The following is a 25327-nucleotide window of genomic DNA, read 5'->3' on the forward strand; positions in this document are numbered from 1 at the left end:
TTGCCTAACAGAGGGATGCTATGGACATTACTAGAGAGAGAGAGAGAGAGAGAGAGTGAGTCACTGTGGGGGCAGCATCAGGATTTCTACTTCATCCTGGCACCAGGCAATGAATGATTAGATCACATTAATGTCACTGTCAGAACGTGGGTCATGCACCAATAGCTGTGCTCAGAGAGACCGTGTCCCAGCATGACATAGGAGCAAAAGCTCCCCTGTCAGAGTCATGAGACACATATGTTGGTTCTCGTGTTGCCATTGTGTATTGTATCATTAAAAAAAGGAAATTTTATCACATCTAGCCTCAGCGTCCTCATCTGTAGCATGGGGATAGTAAGCTTCCTGACTGTATTATGTGGAATTGTTGAATGACAATACATGAAAATGTTTTATACTTGGTTTGTGAAGGTGGAGGAAGCTCAGGCTGCCCTTGAACTCCTGATCCTATGGCCTCAACCTTGTGGGTGCTGTACCACCAGCCTAGTTTTGCTTTAAACATTTAATAAATGCTAAATAAGCTGGGCCTGATAGCTAGCTATTCAGGAGGCTAAGACAGAAGGATAGAAGTTTCAAAGCCCGCTTGGGCTACAGAGTGAGTTTAAAGCCAGCCTAGGCAACTTAAGGAGATCCTGTCTGAAATAAAAAAAAAAAGAAGAAGAGAGGCTGGGAATACAGCTTAGTGGCCTAGCATATGTAAGGCCCTTGGTTCAATCCCCAATATTGAGCAACACCAAGTCAAATAAATGGAATCAATTACCTGTATTACAAAGCCTCTACTTTCCTTAGAAACATCTTCTAACTTCTGGCTTGAGAAATAACTTGCCACAAGGCCAGGTGTATTTGAAGCTGGTTCCTGAACAGACATGGGAACAGCCATAGAGACTGAGAGTGTAACGAAGAAGAGAAGGCAAGCTTTATCCCAAAGGAATTGCAAACTTTAGCATGTATTAGAATCTCCAGGCACGCTGGGTCCCACTCCCAGTTTCTGCCACCAAAGGTCTCTGCAGGGGGCCTGAGCAGTGGCATGCCCATCACATTCCCAGGTGATGCTCAGACTGCCAGTCTGGGTACCACTTTCAGAGAACTAGGACAAACAGGAAGAATCTCCCTTCTGGAACAGAAGCAGACAGTGTGAAGATCTATGTGGGTATAGAGGTTTGGAAATAATATTGAGGGGGGAAAAGATAGAAACAGAGAGATGATGAGCAGATCGGGCAGAACAAAGGAAAAAGTCTCACTCCATCACAAATGCAAGTCGGGGGGGGGGAGTTGCTAGGTGATGGATGAGGAAAGAGAGGTGAGTTGCTACTGTAGGAAAAACCAGGTGAGAGGCAGGAGCATGGGGTTGGAAATCTGCACGTTCCAGGAGGCAGAGGAGGTGGGAATTTCTCATTAAGGAGTGGGGAGCGGTGTGGTTGATCCTGGTGGGGTGAGGGTAGGGGTAGAAATGGGCTAGGGGAGAGAGGTTCCTCTGTTGAGTAAGGGGACAGCTGAGACTTGGCAGAAAGGGGTAATTTCAGGGCTGTGTGGTTTGGCTTGGGAGCGCAGTGCAATAGAATTGGGAGAAAGGGGGTGGAATTTAGATGTGCGACCTGCCCCGTAGCTTTCTCGCTCTCTGCATTTATCACATCACATCACACCCAGCAAGACAGGCCCCCTCCTCCTGGCTCATTAGGAGATTTGATTCGGCTTGGCTCCTGCTGTCAGCAGCTGTCTGGGGCAAGATCTTTATGCTCCCTGTGCCCCAGAGCAGCCACCAGCCTCCAGCCTCCAGCCTCCCAGCCAGCAGCAGAGCTCATTAAGAAAAGCACCCTTCCCTGGATTTCCAGCTACTTGGTGGCCTGAAAAGAGTTAATACCTACTCTTGGCTGGGGGGCAGAGCAGCTGCTGTGGGCTGGGGAGAGACTTCTCCCTGAGCTGCAGCCAAAGGAGCTGCAGGTTAGTGAGGCCGAAGGAGGAAGGTACCGGATGCGGGCCAGGTCAGCTCTGCTTGGGGGCATCTCCTGCGTCCTGCCAATGAGGATGGGCGTGCAGACTGTGCCCGGGAGCTGAGCCGCCGCCTGCTGGGTGTAGGCTGCTTCAGTATTTACTGGATGTGACAAGCGGAGAGAAGAGCTTTTGGGGCTGCTTGCTGCCTGGCTCAAGTGGTGGGAGGTGTGTTGTGCATGCATGCTTATGTATATGTGTATGCATGCGTGAGCCTGTGTGTCCCTGCAAACATGCCTTTCACCTGCCAAGGATCTCACTGCTAAAAGAAAGATCTACTCTTTCCTTAGAGCTCCTTAGCCCTCAGCCTCTCTGACCATCCACTTGGCAAAGACCCGCAGGCCATGAGGACCGGTCAACGACAGTAAGTATTGGCTTTGCCTTTCTTCTTCCTTGCTGGGGTGTGGGAAAGCTGGTTGCATTATACATATTTAATTAACATGCCTCTTCATGCATATTGATTGCTTTCTCCCCGCTGAGCTTAATTTCTCTTCTTTTCCTTATAAATCTTTTCTTTTTTGCTCTTATGCTCCCCCCTACCCCCCGCACCTTGAATGTCACCTTTTTCTATTCTGTCTGCTCCAGTCACTTGTGACTTGGTGCCCACTTCCGAGGGTACTGTGTGTGTGTGTTGGGGGGGGGGGGTCGGGTCACATATTTGAACTTTCCAGGCTCTGGGTAACCCCTTATCTGTCCCTTATAAGTCTGTCTAGAGCTAAATGGGACACAAGCCCCGAGGGTTCTGCATCCTGGTGTGGACAAGGCAGCTGGGGCAGAGTATCCGGCTGCTTCTCATTTAGGGACTCCAAAGCTAACCTCACTCCAAGGGTGATTTTGGAGGCGCTGGATGTCGGGGGAGAGAGAGAGAGAGAGGAGACAACTGGGTAGCACCAGCAAGCCAGTGTGGGCTGGCAGCAGGAGAGAGAAGGAACAGTGGCAGGCAGGGACAGAGCCCAGGGGTCCCCTGCCCTAAACGACCTTGCCTGTGGTGTATGTGGGCAGTAATCTCTGCCCTGCTCAGCTGCAGAATAATAAAGGCCCCTACCCTGGGGACAGATTTTTATAAGCAAGAGGAAATGAGGCGTAGGTGCCCAGACATGCTTTCTGGAGACCCTTAGAGTTGTAAAGGCCTTACCGGCTGACTTCTGGAAAGCAGGTGCACTCCCACTTAGTGGTTAAGGAAATGTCCCCTGTTGTCAGGAAACATGACCCACTGGGATGAGCCTTTACATAAAACCTGTTTTTTTTTTTTCTGTTTTCTGTTTTCTTTTCAGTGTTAATAAAGTCATCCTTCTATTTTGTTAATAGAATTATTCTGAAAGTGATTAAAAAAAAGTATTTGTGAAATGTTCAAGGTAATAAATACCAAAACAATTTAAATGGCACAGCCACACAGGATTCTTATCTGTCTAAATTAGGTTTCTTTTAAAATGGATTCTACGTTTGGTGGCAGGGATCCCCAAGGGAACCTTTTATGGATAGGTAGGCAGCTCTCCCTATCAGCTTTCTTTTTGTGGGAACAATGGTCTGAAACATTGCCAATGGTACCCATGGGAAGGAGAGGCTACAAGCCAATCAGCCTTCAGCCTCCATATCCCCTTCCTCCATCCCCAAGTCTTCCCTGTATTGAATGGGCCCGACTGAGGAAGGCTCACCTCCTTATGAGCTAGAGAGAGTGACTTGCATGTTCATTTCTGCAGCCTGTGTTTGGGATCCCCGCCAAGGAACATGCCCAGTGGTGAGGGTGTCTGGTGGCTTACCTCCAAGTCCGTTCAGCCCCCCTCCTTGCTCCCTTTTTCTCAAGCCCTGGCTCATTTCCACCTGGGGCAGGTGCCCTTGGAGAGAGGTGGGAACCAGAGCGGCATCCAATCAGATTATTTTGGAGCAAGCGCCTCTTCTCCCTGGTCCCTTCTGGACTGGTCACTTGGGCATCAGTCTAGTAAGATAAAGAGAACAGTAATTTTTGGCTTGCCAGGCCCATGCCTCCCTAAGGGTGCATGTCCCAATTTTGATGGCCAGTGGTTGGGGAAGTAGGGACATCTGACCAACAGTCAGCAATGCCAAGCCTCCTGACATTTGTCCCTGTCCGTCTTTGATTGGCTACCCTTGCTAAGAACACACTGACATTTGTGGGTGCTGTGGGGGAAGTACTGCGATGGTGGAGAGCCCTTGGAATGGTGGTGAATCTTGCAGACAGATGTGAGAGGGTGAACCCTCTTACAGCAGACTCTTTGATTTTAGGTGAGAGGACGTGAGAGGGTAAATCCTTGAACCCCGCACTCTTATTTCCTGCCCTGACGTCCCTGCAAGCCAGCCCAAGGGGGTAACCATAAGCGGATGCCTGTATGGCTGCCTTACTGATGCCACGCAGGTAACGGATTGATGACCTGTCTTCTTGTCCCTGCTCCTCTTCTTTGCTCACTTCTGGTCTCTCACCTGTCCTGCTGTTTGAGCCTGGCCCAGCTGTGAAGCTCTTGGTGGCCGATCCTCTTGCACTAGCTCTGCTGGACCTCCTGGTGTGCACGGCACTAGTCTTACCTTTGTGCTTCTTGCAAAGTTACAGCCTTGCAAGTAGGACCTGCCTGCCTTAGCTCCGTGCCCTCTTGTTGACTTGGTAGAATCTCTTGGTGGTGACTTTTGGGATAGGATAAGGGGCTGTGCATGAACTTATGTGGAACTCTGGGTTACTGGGACAGGGGTTTATAGAGAAAAGGCAGATGGGGAAAAGATCCTTCCCTTTTTCCCCCTTTCCCCTTTCCCCTTTCCCCTTTCTTTCTTTCTTTCTTTCTTTCTTTCTTTCTTTCTTTCTTTCTTTCTTTCTTTCTTTCTTTCTTTCTTTCTTCTTTCTTTCTTTCTTTCTTCTTCCTTCCTTCCTTCCTTCCTTCCTTTCTTTCTTCCTTCCTTCCTTTCTTCCTTCCTGCCATTCCCCTCTCTCCTTTCCTTCCTTCCTCTTAGTCTTTCACTCCTGTGTCTGCTCCCATCATTTCCCACTTAACTTAGGAGATTATGCTTCAAGTCTTGCCTAGAAAGATAAATAACCATTTTGTCCCAAAGTAAATTTGCTTCTGTGAACTATTTGGATGGCCCAGAGTTGTCTTGAGGGCTATCAGTAGTACCCTTTAAACTAGCCTGCTCCAAACCTTGGTTGTACAAAAGTGTGTGTGGATTTGCCACTTTCTGAGAGTCCTGTTTGTGGCTCTTGAGGGCAATGATTTGACTGTTTTTATGAGGGATGATCCTAAGGCACCGAGTGGGCTGCAGGTTGGGGCCTGACCCACGGTACAGCCTGAGCAGGACCTTTGCCTGAATTCACAGCAGTGATGATTCAAAGGGCTTTTAATCAGCTGCTTGAATGGCTGCGTGCCGGGTACCCTGTGATCTGTAAGAGTGGATGGACACATAAGATGCTCTCTGTTTCAGGAGAGAGACTAACTGTAGCAACTGTTTTGAAATGCCATGAAATAGATGGATGCGCAGTGCAGCCTGCCTGGGAAGAGAGGTAGGGACAAGGAGATTTCCTGGAGGAGAGGATATTTCTGGAAACTTGGATGCTCCAGCTCTAAGGGGCTCTGCCGAGATGTGTTGTGGAATACAAATGTCCCTCCCTGCCAAGTACAATACCATCTCAGTAGACAAATGTCAGATGAGATTTCTGTGAACAAAGAAAATGAACAGGCTGGGGAGTGGAAATCCATTTGAAACCAATGGGCGTGATTGAATTGGATGACTTCTAACTCCCTTATCTAGTTTTAGGATTTGTGAAAAAGAGGGAAAGCCAGGCCAGAGCACTTGCTGTCAGCATGTGAGGATGGCATGTTGTAGGACTATTTCCATGGCAATATCCCATGGTGCACATGGTAGTTCCTTTTGTAAGCCAGACTGAAGTCCTGGTCTGATTATTACTCCCCCGCCACACACACACTTACTTTTGCCCTTAATATGAGGAATTGCCATGGTTAAAGGTCAAAGGTTAGCCAACTTCTGTTGTCCTGAGCCTGAGAGTAAATCTTCTCAGCTTCCCAGGCTGTGTGGTCAATGCTGCAACTACTTAACTTTGCCCTTGACGTTGAAGGCATCTTTAGACAATGTGTGAACAAATGGCGGTGTGGTGTTCCTATAAAACTATGTACACAGATACTCCACAGGACTGGAGTATGCCAGCCCCTGGCTGAAGGTAAACAGGGCAAGTTAAACAGGCATAAACGGTCACAGGGGACACCGGCTCTCCACTGTGGGCATCACCCATCGCTCTTCTCACCAGCAGGCACCAATCCCTGTGGTCCAGAGCCATCCCTGTACACATAGCCTGTCTTGGTGAGGTGAGCTGAGAGAAGCTGATTGGGAACTGACCTGCGCTGAAGCCCCACACTGTGTGCTCTGACTCTGTCTGCTGTGCTGTGCATCCCTGCCTTTTGAGGCTCCCCTCTCCTCTGTGTGGGGGCCTTGCCTTCATGGCCTTGTAGTTTGGGGCTGCCGCCATCACCAACCCTGCCTCTTTGCCCTTCTACTGGGAAAGCAAAATGTGGATTGCTGTTCTGTCACTACTGTGTTTCCACTCCCTACAGAGACTCCTAATTTAGAAATTCTCCCAAGCTAATGACCTCCATTGACTTACCATCAACTTGCCATGTCAGCTTTAAAAAGCCTTCAGCCTCTAAGGGAAGGGCAGAGGAAAGGCCCCACACCTATTATTACTATGCCTATAGTGAGACAAGGCATGAGCACAGCCCTTGCCTCAATTCTGGCTGATGGACTCTTCAGAGGCCACCTGGGGTGGGGAGGGCAGCAGGTCCAGATGTCCTTTACAGAGCTGGCAGGTGTGGTCGTGACAGCCCCCTTCCTTCTGCCTCCATGTCTGCTGCAGGAACAAAGGCATGAGGACTCGACTGGGCTGCCTGTCGCACAAATCGGACTCCTGTAGTGACTTCACAGCCATTCTTCCCGACAAACCCAACCGTGCTCTCAAGTGAGTAGCATGGCCGCCTTGCGTTCCTGGGTACCCACACTGTGGGGTGTCTATGGGACCTTTGTCTTTAGTGAGTTGTTGACTAGATGAACCACAAGATGATACATCTGGTCTCTCGGCAGCTCCTTTCCTACCCCTGCATGTGAGTGACAGGAAGGCAGAGCTCGGTGACGTCAGGCGGGAACTCTCAATCCCCTAAGAAACAGTATCGCCATCAGTGTCTGAAGCCGTGGGTGGGAAGTACACTTCTTTATTCTACTGACTTGTCAATCTGAGCTCTCATTTTGGAAATAAACATCCAAAGTTACTCTAAAAATATGCTGGGATTCAGATCATCCAGATTCAGCACCTATTCTGTGCAGACACTGGATTCAATGATGTCACAAATGCCACCTTGTTTCAACCCCACTCACCTCTGAAAGGGGCATCCCTGTCTCCATTCCAAGAGGTGAAGAATCTGGGGTGGCAGTAAGAGGTGAGTTGAGCCTCTTTTGTCTCCAAGACTAGCCCCATCCCTTCACCTTGTCGTGTTGACATCTCGAAATCACATAGCTACATATCTTTATTGTTCAGATCAAAAGTAATGTATGGGATTCTCTGAATTCCCATCCAGGGTGATTCTTCTTTCTGGTACTGGGGGAGAAAACCCAGAACCTCATTCGTGCTAGGTAAGCACTTTGCCACCAAGCTATAGCCCCACCCCCTACCTAGAGGTTTCCCCAGCTATTATTTGAAAAATCTACCAACTGACAGCAGTAGAACTGTAGGGACCCAGGTATGGTGTGTATCTGCTCTCCACCAATCCAAAGAGTTCTGGGCAAATCTGAGTGGTGGCTGGGGGAGAGGAGATGTATCAGAAATCCTCAGAGAGATGCTTTGCTTCCTAGGAGACTCTCCACAGAAGAAGCGACGAGGTGGGCAGATTCCTTTGACGTGCTCCTGTCTCATAAGTGTAAGTAGAAATCAGGTCGCATCACGTTGGAGCAAATCATCCATGTGGCAAAAGACGTAGGGAACACTTGCTAGGCTCAGGACACTGTGCTGAGACCCCAGTCCTCTATAATCCTGCACACAGCAGGAGGAGAGAGACAAGAAAACAGGTATTTTAAATGTAGTTGGGGGTTAGACCCTTTTTTCCTGTTTTCTGTATTCAAACCATAGTCCAAAGAGGCCCAAGGTTCTCAGTCATTACATTGTATTGTATTATATTATTTATTTATCAGCTCTGTGCTCTTACTGTTGGCCCATCTTGGTTACTAGATACTTGGGTAGGCATGGTGGAGTCCCTTGGTTTTTAGCAGATGCCATGAAAAGTGACTTGGTTTTTCTAGGGCTGGGAAGGTAGCTCAATGGTTGAATACTTGCTTAGCATGTGTGAGGCTCTCGGTTTGATCCTCTTCAACCCTCTTTTTGAAATGGGGTGTTTTATAGCTTAGGCTGGCCTCTGACATGCTATACAGCCAAGGATGGCCTTGAACTCAGGATTCTCCTGCTTCCACCTGCCACCTTCCAGGCACTTGGATTACAGGCATGTCTCACTGTGGCTGGCCGCTCAGCAATGTTAACGAGATAGAAGTCAGCTAAGGTCATGGGAGTTATGGACTGCGGGGAATGAGAAGATCTAGGTTCCAGGCTAGATCTCATGACCCCCTTCCTCCAAATCACTGGGCTGCTTAGTTAGATGAGAATTGTGTGTGTTTCAGCAATCTCTCGGATTGACAGAATTTCACTCTTTATCTCGAGGGATGACTGTTTCAGCTGCATTGTGCCCCCACTTCCTGGCTAGAACAGCACTTTGCCCTCCCTCCTTTCCTATTTCCTTCCTGTTCAGCTGCTGTGTCTTTTGTTTCCTACAAAGGCAGGAAGAGTTGTGCATATTGCGGCGTGCGGAGGGCAGTTTATCATTCGTCAAACTTTTCAGCTCTTTTTTGTTTCTCATCGTGAACAAGTCCAAATCTGCTGGGCTTTGAAATCCCCGTGGCATTAAAGCACATGGAAGTGGCAGAGCAGGGGCGGGAAGGAGAGAGGGGGTGTTCTGAGGAGACAGGAAGGTTGCAGACAGACATTCGGTGTTCCTCCTCAATTCGTCACGTCAGTGTGAGATCTGGGAGCAGAAGGGCCGCTTGCATTTTGCTGTGTTGCTTCTATTTAATTGGGGAATGTGTTTTTGGACAATTAAATTGAAGGCTGTGGGTGGGTTTCAGATCTGTGCTCTCGCTGTTGACCCATCTTGGTTACTAGATACTTGGGTAGTCATGGTGGGGTCCCTTGGTTTTTAGCAGATGCCATGAAAAGTGACTTGACTTGTCCAGGTCTGGGAAGGTAGCTAAGTGGTTCAATACTTGCCTAGCTTGTGTGAGGCTCCAGGTTCAGTTCTCAGCATTGTACCATCATCATGATCATCATCATCCAAAAACAAGAAGTGATTTTGCTTTTAATTTGATGAAGTTACTTCCTCTGACTTTGCCTCTTGTTCTTAATAAGCAAATCAACAAATACTTTGTGTGTGTGTGTGTGTGTGTGTGTGTGTGTGTGTGTGTGTGTGTGTGTGTGATAGGTATATGGGCTCATGCATGCCTCAGTGCACCTGTTGAGGTCAGTGGATAACTTCCAGAAATTGATTCTCTGCTTTTACCATGAGGGTCCTGAGGACTGAATTTAGGTGTCAGGCTTGGTTGTAAATGCCCTTACCTGCTGAGCCATCTTGCCAGCTATCCACTTTATTTTATTGAGATGGTCTTTCAATAAACTTGGGGCCTACCAGTTAGGCAAGATTAGCTGGCCAGTGAGATCCAGGAACCTCCCAGTCTCTGTTTTCCCGGGAGCATACCATCACACTTATCTTTTTGTGTGGATGCTGGGATCCAAGTCCAGATCCTCTTGGTGGTACCTCAAGCACTTTGCCAACTGAAACTTTGTCTCTCCAGCTGAACAAATACTTTCGAATAGATTTTAAAATAAGCTGAAATATCTAAGAATAAGTGCATACTACAAAAAAATTGTGACTTTGGAATTCCATGGGATATACTTAGGCAGGAAAATAATTCAGTGTGGGTATATACAGCATATGTAACATACAACCATCTCCCAATAGCAAGTTTACATAGTGAATTTGCCAAGGTAGTGGCATCTATATGATATTTAGAATTAGATGGTAATGCCTTTCTAAAAACCAGGCTATCGATTATTTTCTGGGAGTCACATTCTGCGGAACAAGTGTCGCTACCGCTTTATATCTTCTGGCTGGATTTGATTCAAGGTCATCCTAAAGTTTGGTTTCTATTTCAGCCTTACACTGATTCACTCAGTTCAAGTCCCTGAGGCCGTTTCCTCATTCTAAAACGGGGTTAGAGATGTCTGCTGGCTTGCTACCGCCTGCAGACAGGAAACACATACAGAACTCTGGACTCAACTCAGGATGTGATGTAATAATACTGTGGTTTTTTTTTTTACATATTTATAATATATTTATTTATTAAATGCAAAACGAATACCTTGACAGTGGATTTTGTATTATTAACATCATTAACATTAAGTCTATGAGAGACCTAGAGATTCAGTTTTATCTGCTTGGTTTGGTGACTCTTGGATCTGCAGCTGATTGGACCTCCTGTCACAGAAGGGATTCCCAGAATGCTATAACACTTCCCTAAGATGGGACTCCCAATAACGGGTCACAGCTGGCACCAATTTGCTACTTTGTCAAAGTACCACAAAAAATGGGCTTTTTGAACTATGAAGTTCTTTAATCCTTCTTGGAGTCTGAGGTTCTGTTTTTATTTCTGTTTAGTATAGAAATAAAGAGCCAGTGGGATAAGAGTTCTTAGGAAGAGAAGGATATTTTTAGAAGAACTTCAAGCTTTTAGGATTTGGATTCCCCTGTGAAGGCCACAGAGCAACTGGAACCTAGGCCATCTTAAAAGATGCTGACAACGTTCTAAAAGTCAGGCAGTGGTGGTGGCACATGCCTTTAATCCCAGCACTCAGGAGGCAGAACCAGGCAGATCTCTGTGAGTTTGAGGCCAGCCTGGTCTACAGAGTGAGCTCCAGGACAGGCACCAAAACTACACAGAGAAACCCTGTCTCGAAAAACCAAACCAAAAAAAAAAAAAAAAAAAAAAAAAAAGGTTGAATTAATTTGGGTTCATATTGTGACTGCATCAGGGCTGATTAAACTTCTCCAATGGGATTTCACATGTGCCTGTCCTTGAGAGAACCAATGGGATGCGTGCCGAGCTTCTGATTAAGACGCATGATATCCCAAGGAGTAAAAGAGTACAGGATTCCTGAATGACTGGGATCCAGAACAGTGGGTGTTAGCCTAGAACCCAGTCCTCTGTCATTCTTCACATGGAGGTAACTGTCCTTCCTAGGTTTTTCATTTCGCAGAATCAGGTAATTCTTTTTTCCCGTTCTCGACCTCTGGAGCATCTTGGCCGCCCTGGATCTGCTGCTGTTCTGACACTTATTTAACTATTGATTAAAGATGTGCTTGTTCATTATGCACAGACTGTGCAGCCGGGAGGTAGCACAAGCGGCAGAGGCCGTGGTCTGTCTCTGATGGAGAATGACTGTCTTTGAGACGTCAGGCGCGCTCACAGATCAGGGGAGGAGAAACTAGGGTGGCCTCGGGATTGCAAGCTGAATTCTAACTTTCAGTGCTGCCTGTAAATTCTGTCTCATCACTGTCGTAAGTCCTACTGGTCGGGAGGATGGTTCCCAGTGGCCAGGGACCAGGCTCTTGGACATGTAAGTGCAGAATGCTAGCTGGTAGTCAGATCTATGGTCCTGATTTTGTCCCCCACTCACTCCTGGATAGTTAGGTGACCTTCATGGAAACCTTGGCTGTTTAGGAACTCAGATTCCTTACTTGTCCAACAGAGGAGCTGGGACAGGATGCGTCAGAGGCTGAATTTAGTTCTATCCTTGTCCCAGGGTGTTCTCTGGAGCAGACGTGAGGCTAGGTGATAGCCAATCACCTGTGGCTGGTGCTTTGATGAAGCTGTGCACGTATGGTTATGTAAGAGTGCCTTTCAGCTGAAATGGCTCCAGCAACCAGAAGGGGGACCAAAGCACCTGTGTTCGTTCGTTCTTTCCGAGCACTACATGGGCTCAAATCTCAGGCAACAGAAGGCAACTTTACTGTCTTCAAAACCTTAGAATTTAAAAAAAAAAAAAACAAAACAACCTGGGAGGAAAATATTTAGCGTAGTCTTATTTCCCATTGTATTTGTTTACAGAGGAGTGCGGAGGAAAGGCACTCATGAGGGCTGAGAGGCAATCACTTGCTAAGTGCTTTTCTTAGAAACTAACTAACGCCACTGAAGTTGACATGGGTGATGGCTTCATTAACTGGGAGGATGTCTAATATGTGCTAATTTGGAAGCTTTTCCCTGTTCCTCCAATTACAATTAGACTCGATATCTGAATTGTGCATGCAGTCTGCCTTGAGGGGGGATGCGGCGCACGTGTGTGTGTGTGTGTGTGTGTGTGTGTGTGTGTGTGTGTGTGTGTGTTTACATGCCCAGAAGCCTTTCTGCTCTGAAGCTCGTGCCCAACAGCACCAAACCAATTTGTGGGCGATCTCTTCTGTCAGGCAGCTGGAAGACAGGAAAAAACAGTGTGCCTAGCTTTTGTTTTATTTTTCATGAAGTCAGGCATGTGCTTATCTGGCCTGCTTTTGGAGGGATATTTAGCCCTGAGCTCTGAAGAAATATTCTCTTTCTGTTTTTCCTTCCCTTCTTTCCCTCCCTCCCTCCCTCTCACTCTCCCTCCTCTTCCCCACCCCCTTCTCTTTCATTCTGTCTACCTCCTCTTGTCTTTGCCTTGCTCTTGCATCCTTCCTTCCTTTGTATTTTTTTTGAACATAGAAACTGAGTTACAGTTTTAAGCATACCTTCAGGCTGCATGCTTCTCCCCTTTCTCACACTTTTCATACTCGCTCCCTCCTGGACCACCCAGCACTGCCCTCTGAGCACTGACTGTGGAAGGCATTCTTGTTCGATCGTTTGTACGGGACCTGGAGAAAGGGTTCTGTTCACCTGGCCCCGCGGGACCCAGGAAATGCTAGGTTAGGGGAAACAGGACCACAGAGAGCCCTTTACAGTCATAACATTGCCTCTGTAAACCAAGACCAATGGAGAAGACTTTAGTGTCTAAAACTTAACCCCCTTCAGATAATGGTTGAGATATCAAAACACACAATGAGTTGACCTGATCACACAGCCACTAAGCAAAAGATCCCAAACAAACCATCATGTAGGAACGAAATGACCAGCTTGTGCAACAATTTAGATCATTCGTCTAAGTGATCTTTAACTCTGGAGCAAATAGTCAGGTTTCCACTCTCCCCATACTGTCTTTAACCCAGAAGATTCTAGAAAAGTCTTCTTCAAAGTGTGAACCAAGGAAGGCAGCTTACCTGTGGGAGCTTGTAAGAAATGGACATTTCTGCAAAAAAATATCTCAGACCCGTGGAGTCAGAGTCCCTGGGGCTCGAGATTAGGGTGTGTTTTCCCACAAGTCTTTCAGGAACGGGGAGTCCTATGGAAGCTTGAGAAGCTCTGTTTTCAAGCACAATTATGCAAAACAGGAAAGAACAGTGTTCTGGTGGGGTGGCCCAGGCTTTTGAAGAAACAGAGTATTTTGTACTGCCTGGAGGGCCTCAAATCCTCAGGCAGCACCTCCCTTTAATGGTACATCGGTATCACGGATCCCACATGTGTGGTGTGGAGGTTTCCCCAGGCAGGAAAAAAAAGAAAGAAAGAAAGGAAGAAGGAAAGAAAGAAAGACAAAAGAAAGAAAGAAAGAAAGAAAGAAAGAAAGAAAGAAAGAAAGAAAGAAAGAGAGAAAGAAAGAGAGAAAGGAGAGAGAAAGAAAACAAACGAGCAAGCAAACAGATACACAGCTTCAGGTGTTCCAAAAGAGCAGAGGCTGAGTTAGAAACAGGTGTGTGAGGTGGAGACAGGGAGAAAGGAAGCATCTCGGGTTTCTTGTCCTGTCCACATTACTGTAAAGTTGTTCTCATACCCAGGAACATAGGTGCCGTGTTTATCCTTGAAGGGAGGAGTGCCGGGCTATGGGCAGCTCTTACATGCTTGTAAAAGGTCTAAAAAGAGCTGCGCGGTGGTGGCGCACGCCTTTAATCCCAGCACTCGGGAGGCAAAGGCAGGCAGATCTCACTGAGTTTGAGGCCAGCCCGGTCTAAAAAGCGAGTTTCAGGACAGCCAGGACTGTCTATTACACAGAGAAACCCTGTCTCGAAAAACCAAAACAAAACCAAACCAAACAAACAAAAAACCAAACAACAACAACAAAACAAACAAACAAAAGGTCTGAACAGAATCAAGCATGTAAGTTCCCAACACCCATCCTGTCTTTATCAGCGATGTGACCTTATGCCAATCACCTAATCTCAACGAGCCTCATTTTCCCTCATCTGTGAAAGGGGAATGATGGCTTGTGTGGTGCAAGAATTCACTACAGTTGCCGTGCCCAAACGCTAAACGGGGTGCTGGTACACGGAGGACTGGATGAAGGAGAGCTGTTTTATTATTTTTGCTGTAACACATCAACTGTACTGAGAAAATGTGCATTTTGTGCAGCCCCTGTGCCTGGGCTAATGTGAGCTTACTGATCCCACAGACAGCTTGAGGCAACAGCTTAGGGGAAGAGCGAGAGACCCCAGGGGTGTTTCCCCTCACTCAACCCTTTCAGCTCCGGAGCTTTAGGGATCCCCCAGGCCTTCCTACCCACCTCCCCTAGTGAATGTAGGAGAACCTGCTGGGAGTGTAGTTTTTAAAAGCCTAGTAGGTAAAATAAGATGCGTTCCCTCCTTTGAGAGTCCCAACAGTATCCCTCCATCCAATTCATCTGAGAAATATTCCTTTGAACTGAATTTGGAGATCTTTTAGGCTATGGACTAGTTAGTCTGTGAGGCTTTATAGTACTTCTTTATTGGGGTAAGATTACTGGGATAGCCCAAGATCTCCTTCCTTCGGCTCCTGTATCTTAGGAATAAGAGACCATGTGGCCTCAGAACATCACTGCCTCTTCATGTCCTGGTGTCATCCTGGTGTCTCTCAGGTCCTTTTTGACACAGAGACTTACAACCCTACTATAATGTGTCCCTCTGATATACTGTCATACACACACACACACAACACACACACATACACACACACACACACACACACAGTTTATGTATATGAATAAAGCAGAGATCATTTAAGGGAATCAGTAACCACAAACGTGAGATACAATTGCCTCACATTGCCTGTCAGTAAACAGCATTACTGGCAATAGTCTGTTCCCTAAGTAAAATCCCTACATAAATCTTGATTAGACACAGTAATTTGCTTCCCAGGTGACACAGAGAAAGGTTCTGCCCTCTCTACAAAATTCAAGTCCGTGTCTTGGTTTTGAGTCAAACAGGATTTGCCTTCTCCGGTAGCTTATGCACCTTGGCTTGTATAAACATTTTTTTTTTTTCCGTTCCTATCCTCTGCTTGACTTGGGGTCCTATTCACTGGGCTATTTTCCCCCATTGATCAGGAATGCAAGAGGGTGCTTAGTCTTGGAGAGGGTTCTTTGGTAAACACAGAGCTTAAAAACATTTTTTTTTTCTTGTCCTTTTGTGTTTTCCCGAGCCTGGGAACTGAGCGAGGCTCAAGTCCACCCCTGATGCCAGCTAAACGGGGACCGCTGGACCTTGAACGGTTACCTAAGCCACCCTCCCTGCCGCACCAGCCTCGCTGCTGCTCATTCATAGTGACCCAGTTTCTCCCCTTATGTAAGCACCCTGCATGAAAGAACCGGGGGAGAAAGCCGGCCGCCGGCAGCATGTGCGGCCACGGCATGTTCTTGGAGGTTCTGTGGCTGTTCGAAAGGACGCCAATATCCTGCCCACTGTTCCAGGAATCCTGGACACACGCCTGGCCCTTCCTGTTGCTGGCTAGGCACCAATCTCGACAACTTTATGCTGTTTTCAGAGCCTTGACTCCTGGGAGGGTTACCCAAAGGAAACCCAAGTGAAAGGCAAATAAAAGGACTAGAAGGCAGAGCCTCCACCTTCCACACGCTCCCCTCCTGTTTTCCTGAACTATTCACTGCCCCGTCCACTGCCTTTAATTGGCCAGGACTGCATTTGGCATTATACATGGAGTTCCGGATCAGGACTCCGCCAGAACACGAAGGAACAGTCATCACCAGGCATCGAGCATTCCCTGTTTACCAGTCAGGATCTGCATGCCACTTGTGTGTATGCACTCATCACATGCCCCTTAACCCTGTGGAGGAAGAAGAGCTGATGGGATCTGCATTTTATAGTTGTGAGAACCAAAGAGCAGAGAGGCCACACCTCTCTACACACTAGCTCATACCAACGTTTGTGTGATGGAGCCAGGACACGATGGCTTCAGGGGTGGGAGACAGAGCTCAGGAGTAGGGTTCTGGATTGGAGCTCCGGTCTTCCGCAGCTAGCGTGCAGGGCGCACAGGTCCGTAGCATCAGCAGCATTGCTAACACAAACATGGCCACCCCTAGGGATAACAGCAGGTGCCGCCGAGCTGTTCTGCGATAAATCAACACTCTGCATTCGGAACCAACTGCGGTGTGTGGTCAAACAGAAGGCAGAGAAGAGGGTCCTGCTGCAGGGAAAGAGAATGATGGGAGGGCAGTGGGGAGAAGCGGTAAGAGACAAGGAACAGGAGAGGGGTTGGGGAGAGATGGGGAGGAGCAGATGAAAAGCTTGCTGGGAGGAGGCTGGGCAGGGAGGAAAGATGTGAACGAGAAGAAACATATCTTACTGCTTCTGTCCCCAGGAATTCACTTGCTGGGTCACAACAGCAAGAGATGCAGACCAGGCCTAGGGCAAGCAGTTTAAGGCTTGAAAGAGAGAGCACAGTGTATTTCTTGGGACGCGTGTGGTCCCTGGCTAAGGGCTGGGAAGGATGCCTGGGAAGGTATGATGAAGGAGTTAGCCCTCTCGCAATGGGAGGACCACTAGTGACAGGCTGACAGTCAATGCTGCAGGATGGAAAGAATTTAGGTAGATTCCAGGTTCTTGGTGCTACCTAATGGCCTCAGTTCTCACCATAGAAAAGGTGATGGGAGGTGTCCTCCAGCTGGACAAGCCCCAAGTCTGTGAGCCATTTGGCTCACAGTACCTTTGCAGGGCCATGGCACACATATGCTCAGTGTGCTTGCCTGACTGGGGTCACTGTTTGTCTCCGCTCTGGAGACAGTGATCACTGGATTAGGGAGAGTGGGCTCTGAGGTCACCCAGATGTGGAGGCAAATCTACCTTGCTCCTTTTACTGACTTAGTGACCACAGGCAATTCTTCTCTCAGATCTCACATTCCTTTTGTAAACCAAGCCTCTCTAAGGGCTAGCACTACTGACTGCTCGTAGCGAGGACTAGGCATTTTTGGACGGATTGCTTCATTTGATCTGTTAACAGTCCAATGCAGTGAGTCCTGGCATGGTCTCCATTTCATAGATAAAACTTCCATCTTGGGCTTCAAGATGGTAGGGTACTTTTCCAAGGTCATGTGGGATTCAAAACCAGAGCCCACGTCTTTCTCTCTCTCTCTGTGTACTTATGTGTGTAGATGCACATGCATGCACATGCAGTTGGGGGTCATGTGTCTTTTGCCAGGGGGCCATCCACTTTGTTTTTTGTAATAGAGTCTCCCATTGACATAGAACTTAACTATTAGGCTGGGTCAGCCAGCCAGCTTTTTGTTTTGTTTCACACAGAGTCTGAGGGCCTGAACTCAGGTCCTCCTCATACTTGTGCAGTACGATCAATCCACGGGAGTCTATTAAATGGGTAACAATTTATTAAGATACAAATTGAGGAAGTACACTCATGAATACAGAACAGAGTAGACAGCAGAAGTCATCCTCTGATCTGACTGGGGAGCAAATCCACCTCGCAGGCAGGAGCAGGGAGAAGGGGCCTGTGACCCTTCTCCAACTCCTTACAAGAGGTCATATACAACGGCAGCAAGCACCACCTCCTTTGGGCCCTATAGCCCAAGGTCATGGGCGGCACAAATACCGCTACAGCAAGCACTTTATTGATGGACCCATCTCTCTAGCCCGGAACCTCCTCTTTTTTTTTTTTTTGACAGGCTTTCTCCATGTAGCTTTGCGCCTTTCCTGGGACTCGCTTTGGAGACCAGGCTGGCCTCGAACTCACAGAGATCCACCTGGCTCTGTCTCCCGAGTGCTGGGATTAAAGGCATGCAGCCACCACCGCCTGGCCTGGAACCTCTTAATTGCACTGATGTAGTGATGCATTGGGTTCATGACGGCCAGGCCTGGAGTAAGTCCTCTGTGTGCAGCAGTGGTGGTGTTAAGGGATGGAGAGGAGACGGAGTGATGGAATCAGGAGCAAAGGTCGGTGTCTTACGTTTTTTTTTTTTTTTCTCACTATGAAGAGACCTCATGACCACGGCAGCTCTTATAAATGAAAACATTTCATTGAGACAGTCACAGTTTCAGAGGTTCAGTCCATTATCATCATGGCAGGGAGCATGATAGCGTGAAGGCAGACGTGGTGCTGGAGCTGAGATCCTACATCCAGAGGTAACAGGAAGTCGAAGTGACAGTCACACTGAGGGAAGCTTGAGCACAAGAGACCTCAAAGCCCACTCCCATGTTGACATACTTCCCAATAGTGCCACTCCCTTTGGGGGGCCGTTTTCTTTCAAGCCATCACAGTTGGCTGAGAGCCACATCTGATGAGGACAGGGCTAAATTGGGGTGAGTACAGAACAGAGCAGTAACTCTACCTGGGAAAAGTCTTCAAGTCTGCTCCCTCCTTCTACAGTGAGGATGACGAGACCCGTAAAGCTGAATGTGTTGTACACGGTCCTACCTAAGTGTGGGTTTGGCTGTGCTCAGAATTGGCGTTCTCAAGTGAGTCCTGTGCAGCTTCTACTCAGGGGGTAGGCTTGGTAATCTTTGGCAGGCTGCCTGCGGAAACCATGGGTGCTGCCGAGCCGCCCAGGAGTTTACCACACACATCCCTTCAAGTTTCCAACCTGTGCAGCGATTTCAGCCCCCTGCAGTGCCTTTCTCCAGATCTGAGGAGCACACCCATCTTCGTTTCTCTGTGTTGTTCTTTGAATCAGATCCTCCTCTACCTAAGTGACTTTCTTCTTTTTGTCCCCAGCCCACCCTCTGAGGTCACTCCTAGAAATGTACCGTCCACGATGTTCCCATGGCTCCCTGCCTGGCCTTGCGTGGGACTCCTCTCTCTCTTACCCCTTCAGCAGCTCTTAGGCCCCAGGTCCTGCAGGTCTGGAGACAGCCCATCAACACATATGCTAATGTCGGTTTCTTCTTTATTTTAGATTTATGTATTTTATTTTATGCGTATGAGCGCTTTGCCTTCATGTATGCGTGTTCATCACATGTGTGTCTGGTGTCCCAAGAAGTCAAAAGAGAAGTTTGGTCTCTAGAACTGGAGTTACAGATGGTTTGTGAGCCACCATGTAGGTGATGGGAATCAAACCTGGGTCCTCTGCAAGAGCAGTAAGTGCGCTAAATGGCTAAGTCATCTCTCCAGCCCCCCAATGCTTGCTTCTTAATTTGGCATTCTTGCCACTAACTAATCACATGACTACGGCAAGTTATTTACCTTCCCCAAGCTTTGTTTGTCTTTCCTCTCAAATGGTAAAAACATCAAGATCTGTGCTATGGATCTACCATGAGGAAAAAATGCTGTAAGGTTTAGAACGAACTTGGTGTGGCTGAAGTAAGCACTCAGTAAATGTTTGCAGAGAGGGTTGTGAGACGTGCATTTTGACTTCAGCACTTTTCAAACTCCTACTGTTCTTCTGCCTTTCTATGTTCTAACTTCCAGCTGCCAAATTGTTGCTCTCTAAGGTCAAGGTCTATTCAGCAGCCTGGACTGAATGGTCCTCTCTTTGAAGGATGGCTCCATCCCTCAATTAAAAGTTCTTGCTCCCTTCTTTGTGCATGGAAACTCTCCCCAGGACCCAAAGTCTAAGGCTTCATGATTGTTTTCTGTTTCCTCTTGCACTTACATGCATTTCCCCCAAGGCAGCTGGCTGCTCTTCATCTTTTCCTCTCTCCTAGGTCTATAACACACTTATAACGATGCAATCCATTGTTTTACATTATTCCCTAATGCTGGTTACATTAGGCTTCCTGGAGAGTTCTGTGAGGTGGTGATTTTATATGATTTATTTGTGCCTCAGCTCAAAGCCTAGTACTTGAGTGTCGCCTCATTCCAAGCAACCTCACCCCAAGTTAATCAAGAGCAAGGCTGTCCAGTTTGCTGCATCTCAAGTCTGTCCCCTTCCTGACTGATTCTGTCTTCATCCATCATTGTTTCTGTTGGTCTGTTCTCGTCCTCAGGGAAGACAAGCTCTCCTATTTCTTCTCAGTCCCTCTCTAAAATCTACCTTCCCCAATCCCAGCGTTTTCCCTCTGAGTTCTTGCGTTATCTGCTCTTCCCCCCCCCCCCCCCCATATGTACACCTCTGGAAAGAGCTTGCTTTGGAGTCATGTGGACCTGGTAGGGAACCTTGGTTCTTACCAGCTTCGCAGTGGGTCCGTTTATTTGACTTCTCTAAGCTTTAGTTTCTTTCTGCCTTTTCCCTTCCCCTTCTCCCCAGCCTTCTTTCCCTTTCCTCTCTCCCCCTCTTATCCCTTTTAGCTCAGGCTGGTCTTGAGCTCACCATGTAGCTGAGAATGACCTTGACCTTCTGCTTGTCCTGCCTCCAACTCTTGTGCTGGGATTATGGGATTACAGACGCGTACCACCACACCCACTTTTATGCACTGCTGGAGATTGGAACTAGGGCTCCATGTGTACAAGACTAGCACTCTACCTACCGGGCCAGACCACTGGCCCCTTAGTACCTCCCTATGGAGAAGGAAGAAGATAGGCTGTGAATGAATGAAGAGACGCTACCCTACTACTTGATCAACATTGTAGTGTGGATAAATTCAGCTGGGCTTTTGTAAAATCTCGAACAAAAAGCCTGAGATACAGTAAAGTTCTGTCACCCGGCTCCTAAATGAATAAGAATAAAACCCTGCCTTTCATAGCCCCATCTCTCCCGCAGCTGCTATCAGGTAAGAATCCTGCTTTCCACCGTAAAGCAGAGGCTGCCCCGCACGGTCGTTCCTCTTTCTCAGCATCGTAATTCTGTGCTCAGGCCACTTTCCCTGCCTTCCTTTCAAGCCTTTCTTTAACTCCCTTTTACTCAACACATCTTTCCTCATCATATCAACATTTTTATGCACTCCAAACCATCTCGAGAGCAAGCAGAGAAACTTCGGTCTCACGGTTCCTTTTAGCTATGCTGTCTGCTCTCCATTTCCCCTTCTTGGCAGAGATGTGTGAACGAATGCTTCCCACTTCCTCTTCTCCATTCACCACCGTACCTACCACAGCACAGCCAGGGCTGCAGCACACCTCTCACACGGTTCACTGCATCCATGCGACCTTTCCTCTCTTCATCCAGCTTGACCTCTAGGAGGCATTGCACACAGCGGCCACTTCCTCCTTGGTGCAGAGTTCTCCCTCCTGGCCTTTTGCAGTGCTGTGCCAGCCCTCCATCTCTCTGGCTCTTTCACAGGTCTCTCTGTGAATGCCCGTCTGAAAGGCAGGCCCAGTCAGTTTGATCTCTTATTAACTACTGATCTTTCTAAAGCATTTCATGTTGCTCTAATGTGCGTTTTAAAGTTCTCGCCTTTGTGCATACGGCTCTCTCTTCCTGAAATCATCTTCTCCATCACCCGCTTCCTTCTTTCACCTTACTTCCTTCTCCTTCACTTCCCCCAGCAGCTGAGGAGCGTCTCCTTGCAGGTCTTTGTTCTCTCCTCAGACCTGGCGCAGGTGCCGATTTAGGGTCCTTTCACAGCACCTTGTCCTTTCCAACCATATAACTTACCCACCATATCATGATCGTCATAACCATGTTTTCTTCTTTTTGTCTCAATCTACCTTTGGATGGTATATTGGTGACTTTTCTTACTGCTGTGTGAAGTATCTGGCAAAAGTAATTTGAGGGAGGGTCTGTTTGGACTTAGGGTTTGAGGGCATAGCCTAGCATGGTGAGAAAGTCATGACGTCGGAAGTGTGAGGTGGCTGATCATATTGCATCCTTACTCAGGAAGCCAAAAGAGACAACTGTTCATGCTCAGCCCACGGTGTGTATCATACCTCATTGTGTCTGCTCTCTGCCCTTGGTGGAACGGCTGGGTCACCCGGCAGGGTGAATGCATGAATCAATAAAAATGGAGTTGGTTATTCCAGGGGTCTGGGGGTTAATGACCTTAATCTCCAATGCTGTGTGTTGTCAGGTATGAGGTCAGGCGAGTTGCTTCTCGGCTTCCACATCCTTCTCTGTAAGCTGGGAGGAGGAAAGCCGCCATCAGGGAGCACACTGCAGGTGTAAGCTTTTCTAATCGTACCAGCACCCACCAAAGCTGGGATCTAGGTGAAGAGAGATGAGGTCTATGCCCTAGAGAGCTGGGGCCACGTAGACTTTCCTTAACAGAGCTGATGACCAATACCAGGGGGAAAGAGGAATGTCATATTCTTTATCTGCGACTACATTTCCTGGGTTCTTAAGCATCTGTTTTTGTTTAAAGGAAAACAAAACAGCAAACTTGAACTCTCCCATTCAAGGAATCTAGCTACCTCTGGCCTTCAAACAGCCACAAGCTCCTCTGAGTTCTTCTAAATCAGTGATTCTCAACCTGTGGGTCATGACCCCTTCAGGGTCAAAGGACCCTTTCACAGGGATTACCTAAGACCACCGGAAAACACAGACATTTACATGTTATGATTCATAACAGTAGCAAGATTGTAATTATGAAGCAGCAACAAAAATAATGTTATGGTTGGGGGTCACTACAACATGAGGAACTGTATAAAAGGGTCGCAGCATTAGGAAGGCAGAGAACCACTTAGATAAAGGCACAGTTGGAGTCATCCATGTTCCCTTTCTCAGCCCTCTCTCTGATTGCAGAGGAGAGTGTGTGAAGATAAGACAAATACCACACGCCCATCTGTGACATCTAAGAGTACATCGTGTTGAGGTTTCGAGTGGCACGTGGGGACTGTGAAGAACAGGGGGGAAGGGAGGGAGAGAGGGCCCTGGAAGGGTTGGTCGAAAGGTGTAGTTCCAAAGGAGTGAGAAGTTCCGCGGTGCAAGTGCACAGTAGGGTGATTGTATATTACCGTTTATTATACAAGCCAGACATGATGCCTGTAATCCCAGCACTTTCGAAGCTGAGGCAGGAGGATTGCTATGAATTTGAGGTTGGTATGGGGACATAGTGGGTTCCAGGTCAGCCTGGGCTAAAAAGTGAGACTGTCTCTAAACCAAACCAGAACAAAGGTGTTGTATTCAGAAAACTTTTACCACCAAGAAAAGGTAAGTATTTAAATGTTCGATTTAAATATTATACAATATATAGAACAGATATTATCTCATTATTGTGTATAGTTTCTATGTTTTTATGCTCAGTTAAAATTATTTTATTAAGAAAAATAACCCCTTCAGGGAAAGAAGATGGGGGTGTGTGGGGAGACTCTGTGGTCCTTGGGTCTTCCTGTGTCTACTGTGGGCGACTGCTCAGAGTCCTCCCTTGCTGATCCAGCCCCTTCTGGGATCTGAGGGTGACTGATGCTGTCTCCCCATCTAACCTCTGCTTGTAGCTTCCACCACAGAGGACCATCTGTAACAGTGTCTCCTGGAGTGCATGCTTGTAACCAAATCTGAGTTTACTCCGGGGCATGTGGAAATGTCCATGTCTCCTCCATGGGGAACTTTGAGGGTATAGAATGTGGGAAGGGGTCCCAAAGAGAGCATCTGCAGGGTGCTAATGGGCAGTAATTTTATGATTTGTTCTCTGATGTATCTTGTTGGAGCCTACTAGGTTTCCTAGTGGCTGTACCCAGCAGGACTGCATAAGAGGTTGATTGGACCACGGGCCTGGGTACCAGGTGTTTGTGAGGGTCTACACTTGACTGTAACCGGGAAGGGGGAGGTCTTTTGCTCCGCCCCTTGGCGTTGTTATAAATAGACCTTAGGAATAAAGTTCTGGGCCGGTGAATAAGGATCCAGGCCCACCCGAGTCTATCCTGTGTTTCTCTCTGTTTCTCTCCTCTCTATTTCTAACTAAGTCTCTTATCCCTCATTCCTCAAGAGTCCCTGGGGTAAATGAATGTGGGGGCTGGTCCGCCACAGTATCCCATCCAACTTTTGCCTGTAGCCTGTACCACTGGTGGCATCTTGAACAGAACTGTGCAGTCCACGAGTCCAAAACCCGTATCAAACAGTGTAAGTGATTCTCAGGCCTGAACATTGCGACTCACCATTTCATCTCTTGGATTCCGAGCTTGCTGTGTTTCTATTGTTTTCTTGTAGAGGGTTGACCTCTGTAAGAGTGGTCATGGAAGGTACCCAGAACATCTCTCTCTCTCTGGAACCTAAATCATATCACTCTCTTCTTCCTCCCCTGGCACAGAAAGACTTTTAGCTCCATCCTGCCCAGGGTGAAGGAGCCTTGTATGATATTCTGCTTTCTCTACTGGGTATGTCCCGGGCCTTGCCTCTGGTGCTGACTTAAGTCAGTCATCCCATGCAGTGAACAATGGCGTCCCTTCAGTGCAGAAACCTCCAGGATGGGATGATAAATCACAACACCATCTTACTTGGCTTATACACACTTTAAGGCAGTCCTCCACGCTTAGATCTGTGATTCAAAGCTTAGCTCTGGGAGCCCCATGAAAATGCTTTTCTTTCTCAAGTCCCTGGCTCTTGCCGTAAAAGGTTGTAGCCTTTATGACTGCTGTTCTAGTGTGTGTTGCTAGAGTTTTCCTGCCTGGCCCACAGTCAGGACAAATCTCTCTCACCCGCCAGTCCCAAGCCGCTCAAACCCGATCAAGTAAACACAGAGACTTATATTGGTTACAAACTGTATGGCTGTGGCAGGCTTCTTGTTAACTGTTCTTACAGCTTAAATTAATCCATTTCCATTTATCTATACCTTGCCACGTGGCTTGTGGCTTACCGGTACTTTACATCTTCCTTGTCCTGATGGAGGCTGGCAGTGTCTCCCCGACTCAGCCTTCCACTTCCCAGCTCTATTCTCCTCCTTGTCCCGCCTACACTTCCTGCCTGGCCACGGGCCAATCAGTGCTTTATTCATTGACCAATCAGCAACACATTTGACATACAGACCATCCCACAGCAAGTGTGGACATTGAAATACCTACTTTGGGTAAGGTGTGGTGGTAACCCCAGAACTCAGGGGCCTCAGGAGGATGGCAAGTTTGAGGAAAGTCTAGGCTACAACATAGTAAGTCTCGGTCTAAA

The 25327-nt window shown here is 47.6% G+C and overlaps 1 protein-coding gene across 9 annotated transcripts in view; it reads left to right on the plus strand.

The window, feature by feature from the left end:
• The window catches only part of Rgs8 (regulator of G protein signaling 8), a 44016-nt gene that overhangs the window by 9856 nt on the left and 8833 nt on the right, over positions 1 to 25327 (plus strand). The window contains exons 1-5 of one of the 9 annotated variants that reach the window (XM_052737208.1): positions 1600 to 1938; positions 2277 to 2350; positions 4228 to 4357; positions 6851 to 6952; positions 7840 to 7904. In XM_052737208.1, the coding sequence (XP_052593168.1) occupies positions 4332 to 4357; positions 6851 to 6952; positions 7840 to 7904 (193 nt within the window). In that variant the 5' untranslated portion in view covers positions 1600 to 1938; positions 2277 to 2350; positions 4228 to 4331. Of the gene's footprint in view, positions 1 to 1573; positions 1980 to 2039; positions 2155 to 2276; positions 2351 to 4227; positions 4358 to 6850; positions 6953 to 7839; positions 7905 to 25327 lie in introns of those variants that run through there. The other 8 variants (XM_052737210.1, XM_052737209.1, XM_052737207.1 and 5 more) reach the window with 8 other exon arrangements.

Source organism: Peromyscus californicus, unplaced genomic scaffold (assembly GCF_007827085.1).
Source record: "Peromyscus californicus insignis strain IS unplaced genomic scaffold, ASM782708v3 Scaffold_14__1_contigs__length_90479793_seg_2, whole genome shotgun sequence".
NCBI classification, from domain to species: Eukaryota; Metazoa; Chordata; class Mammalia; order Rodentia; family Cricetidae; genus Peromyscus; species Peromyscus californicus.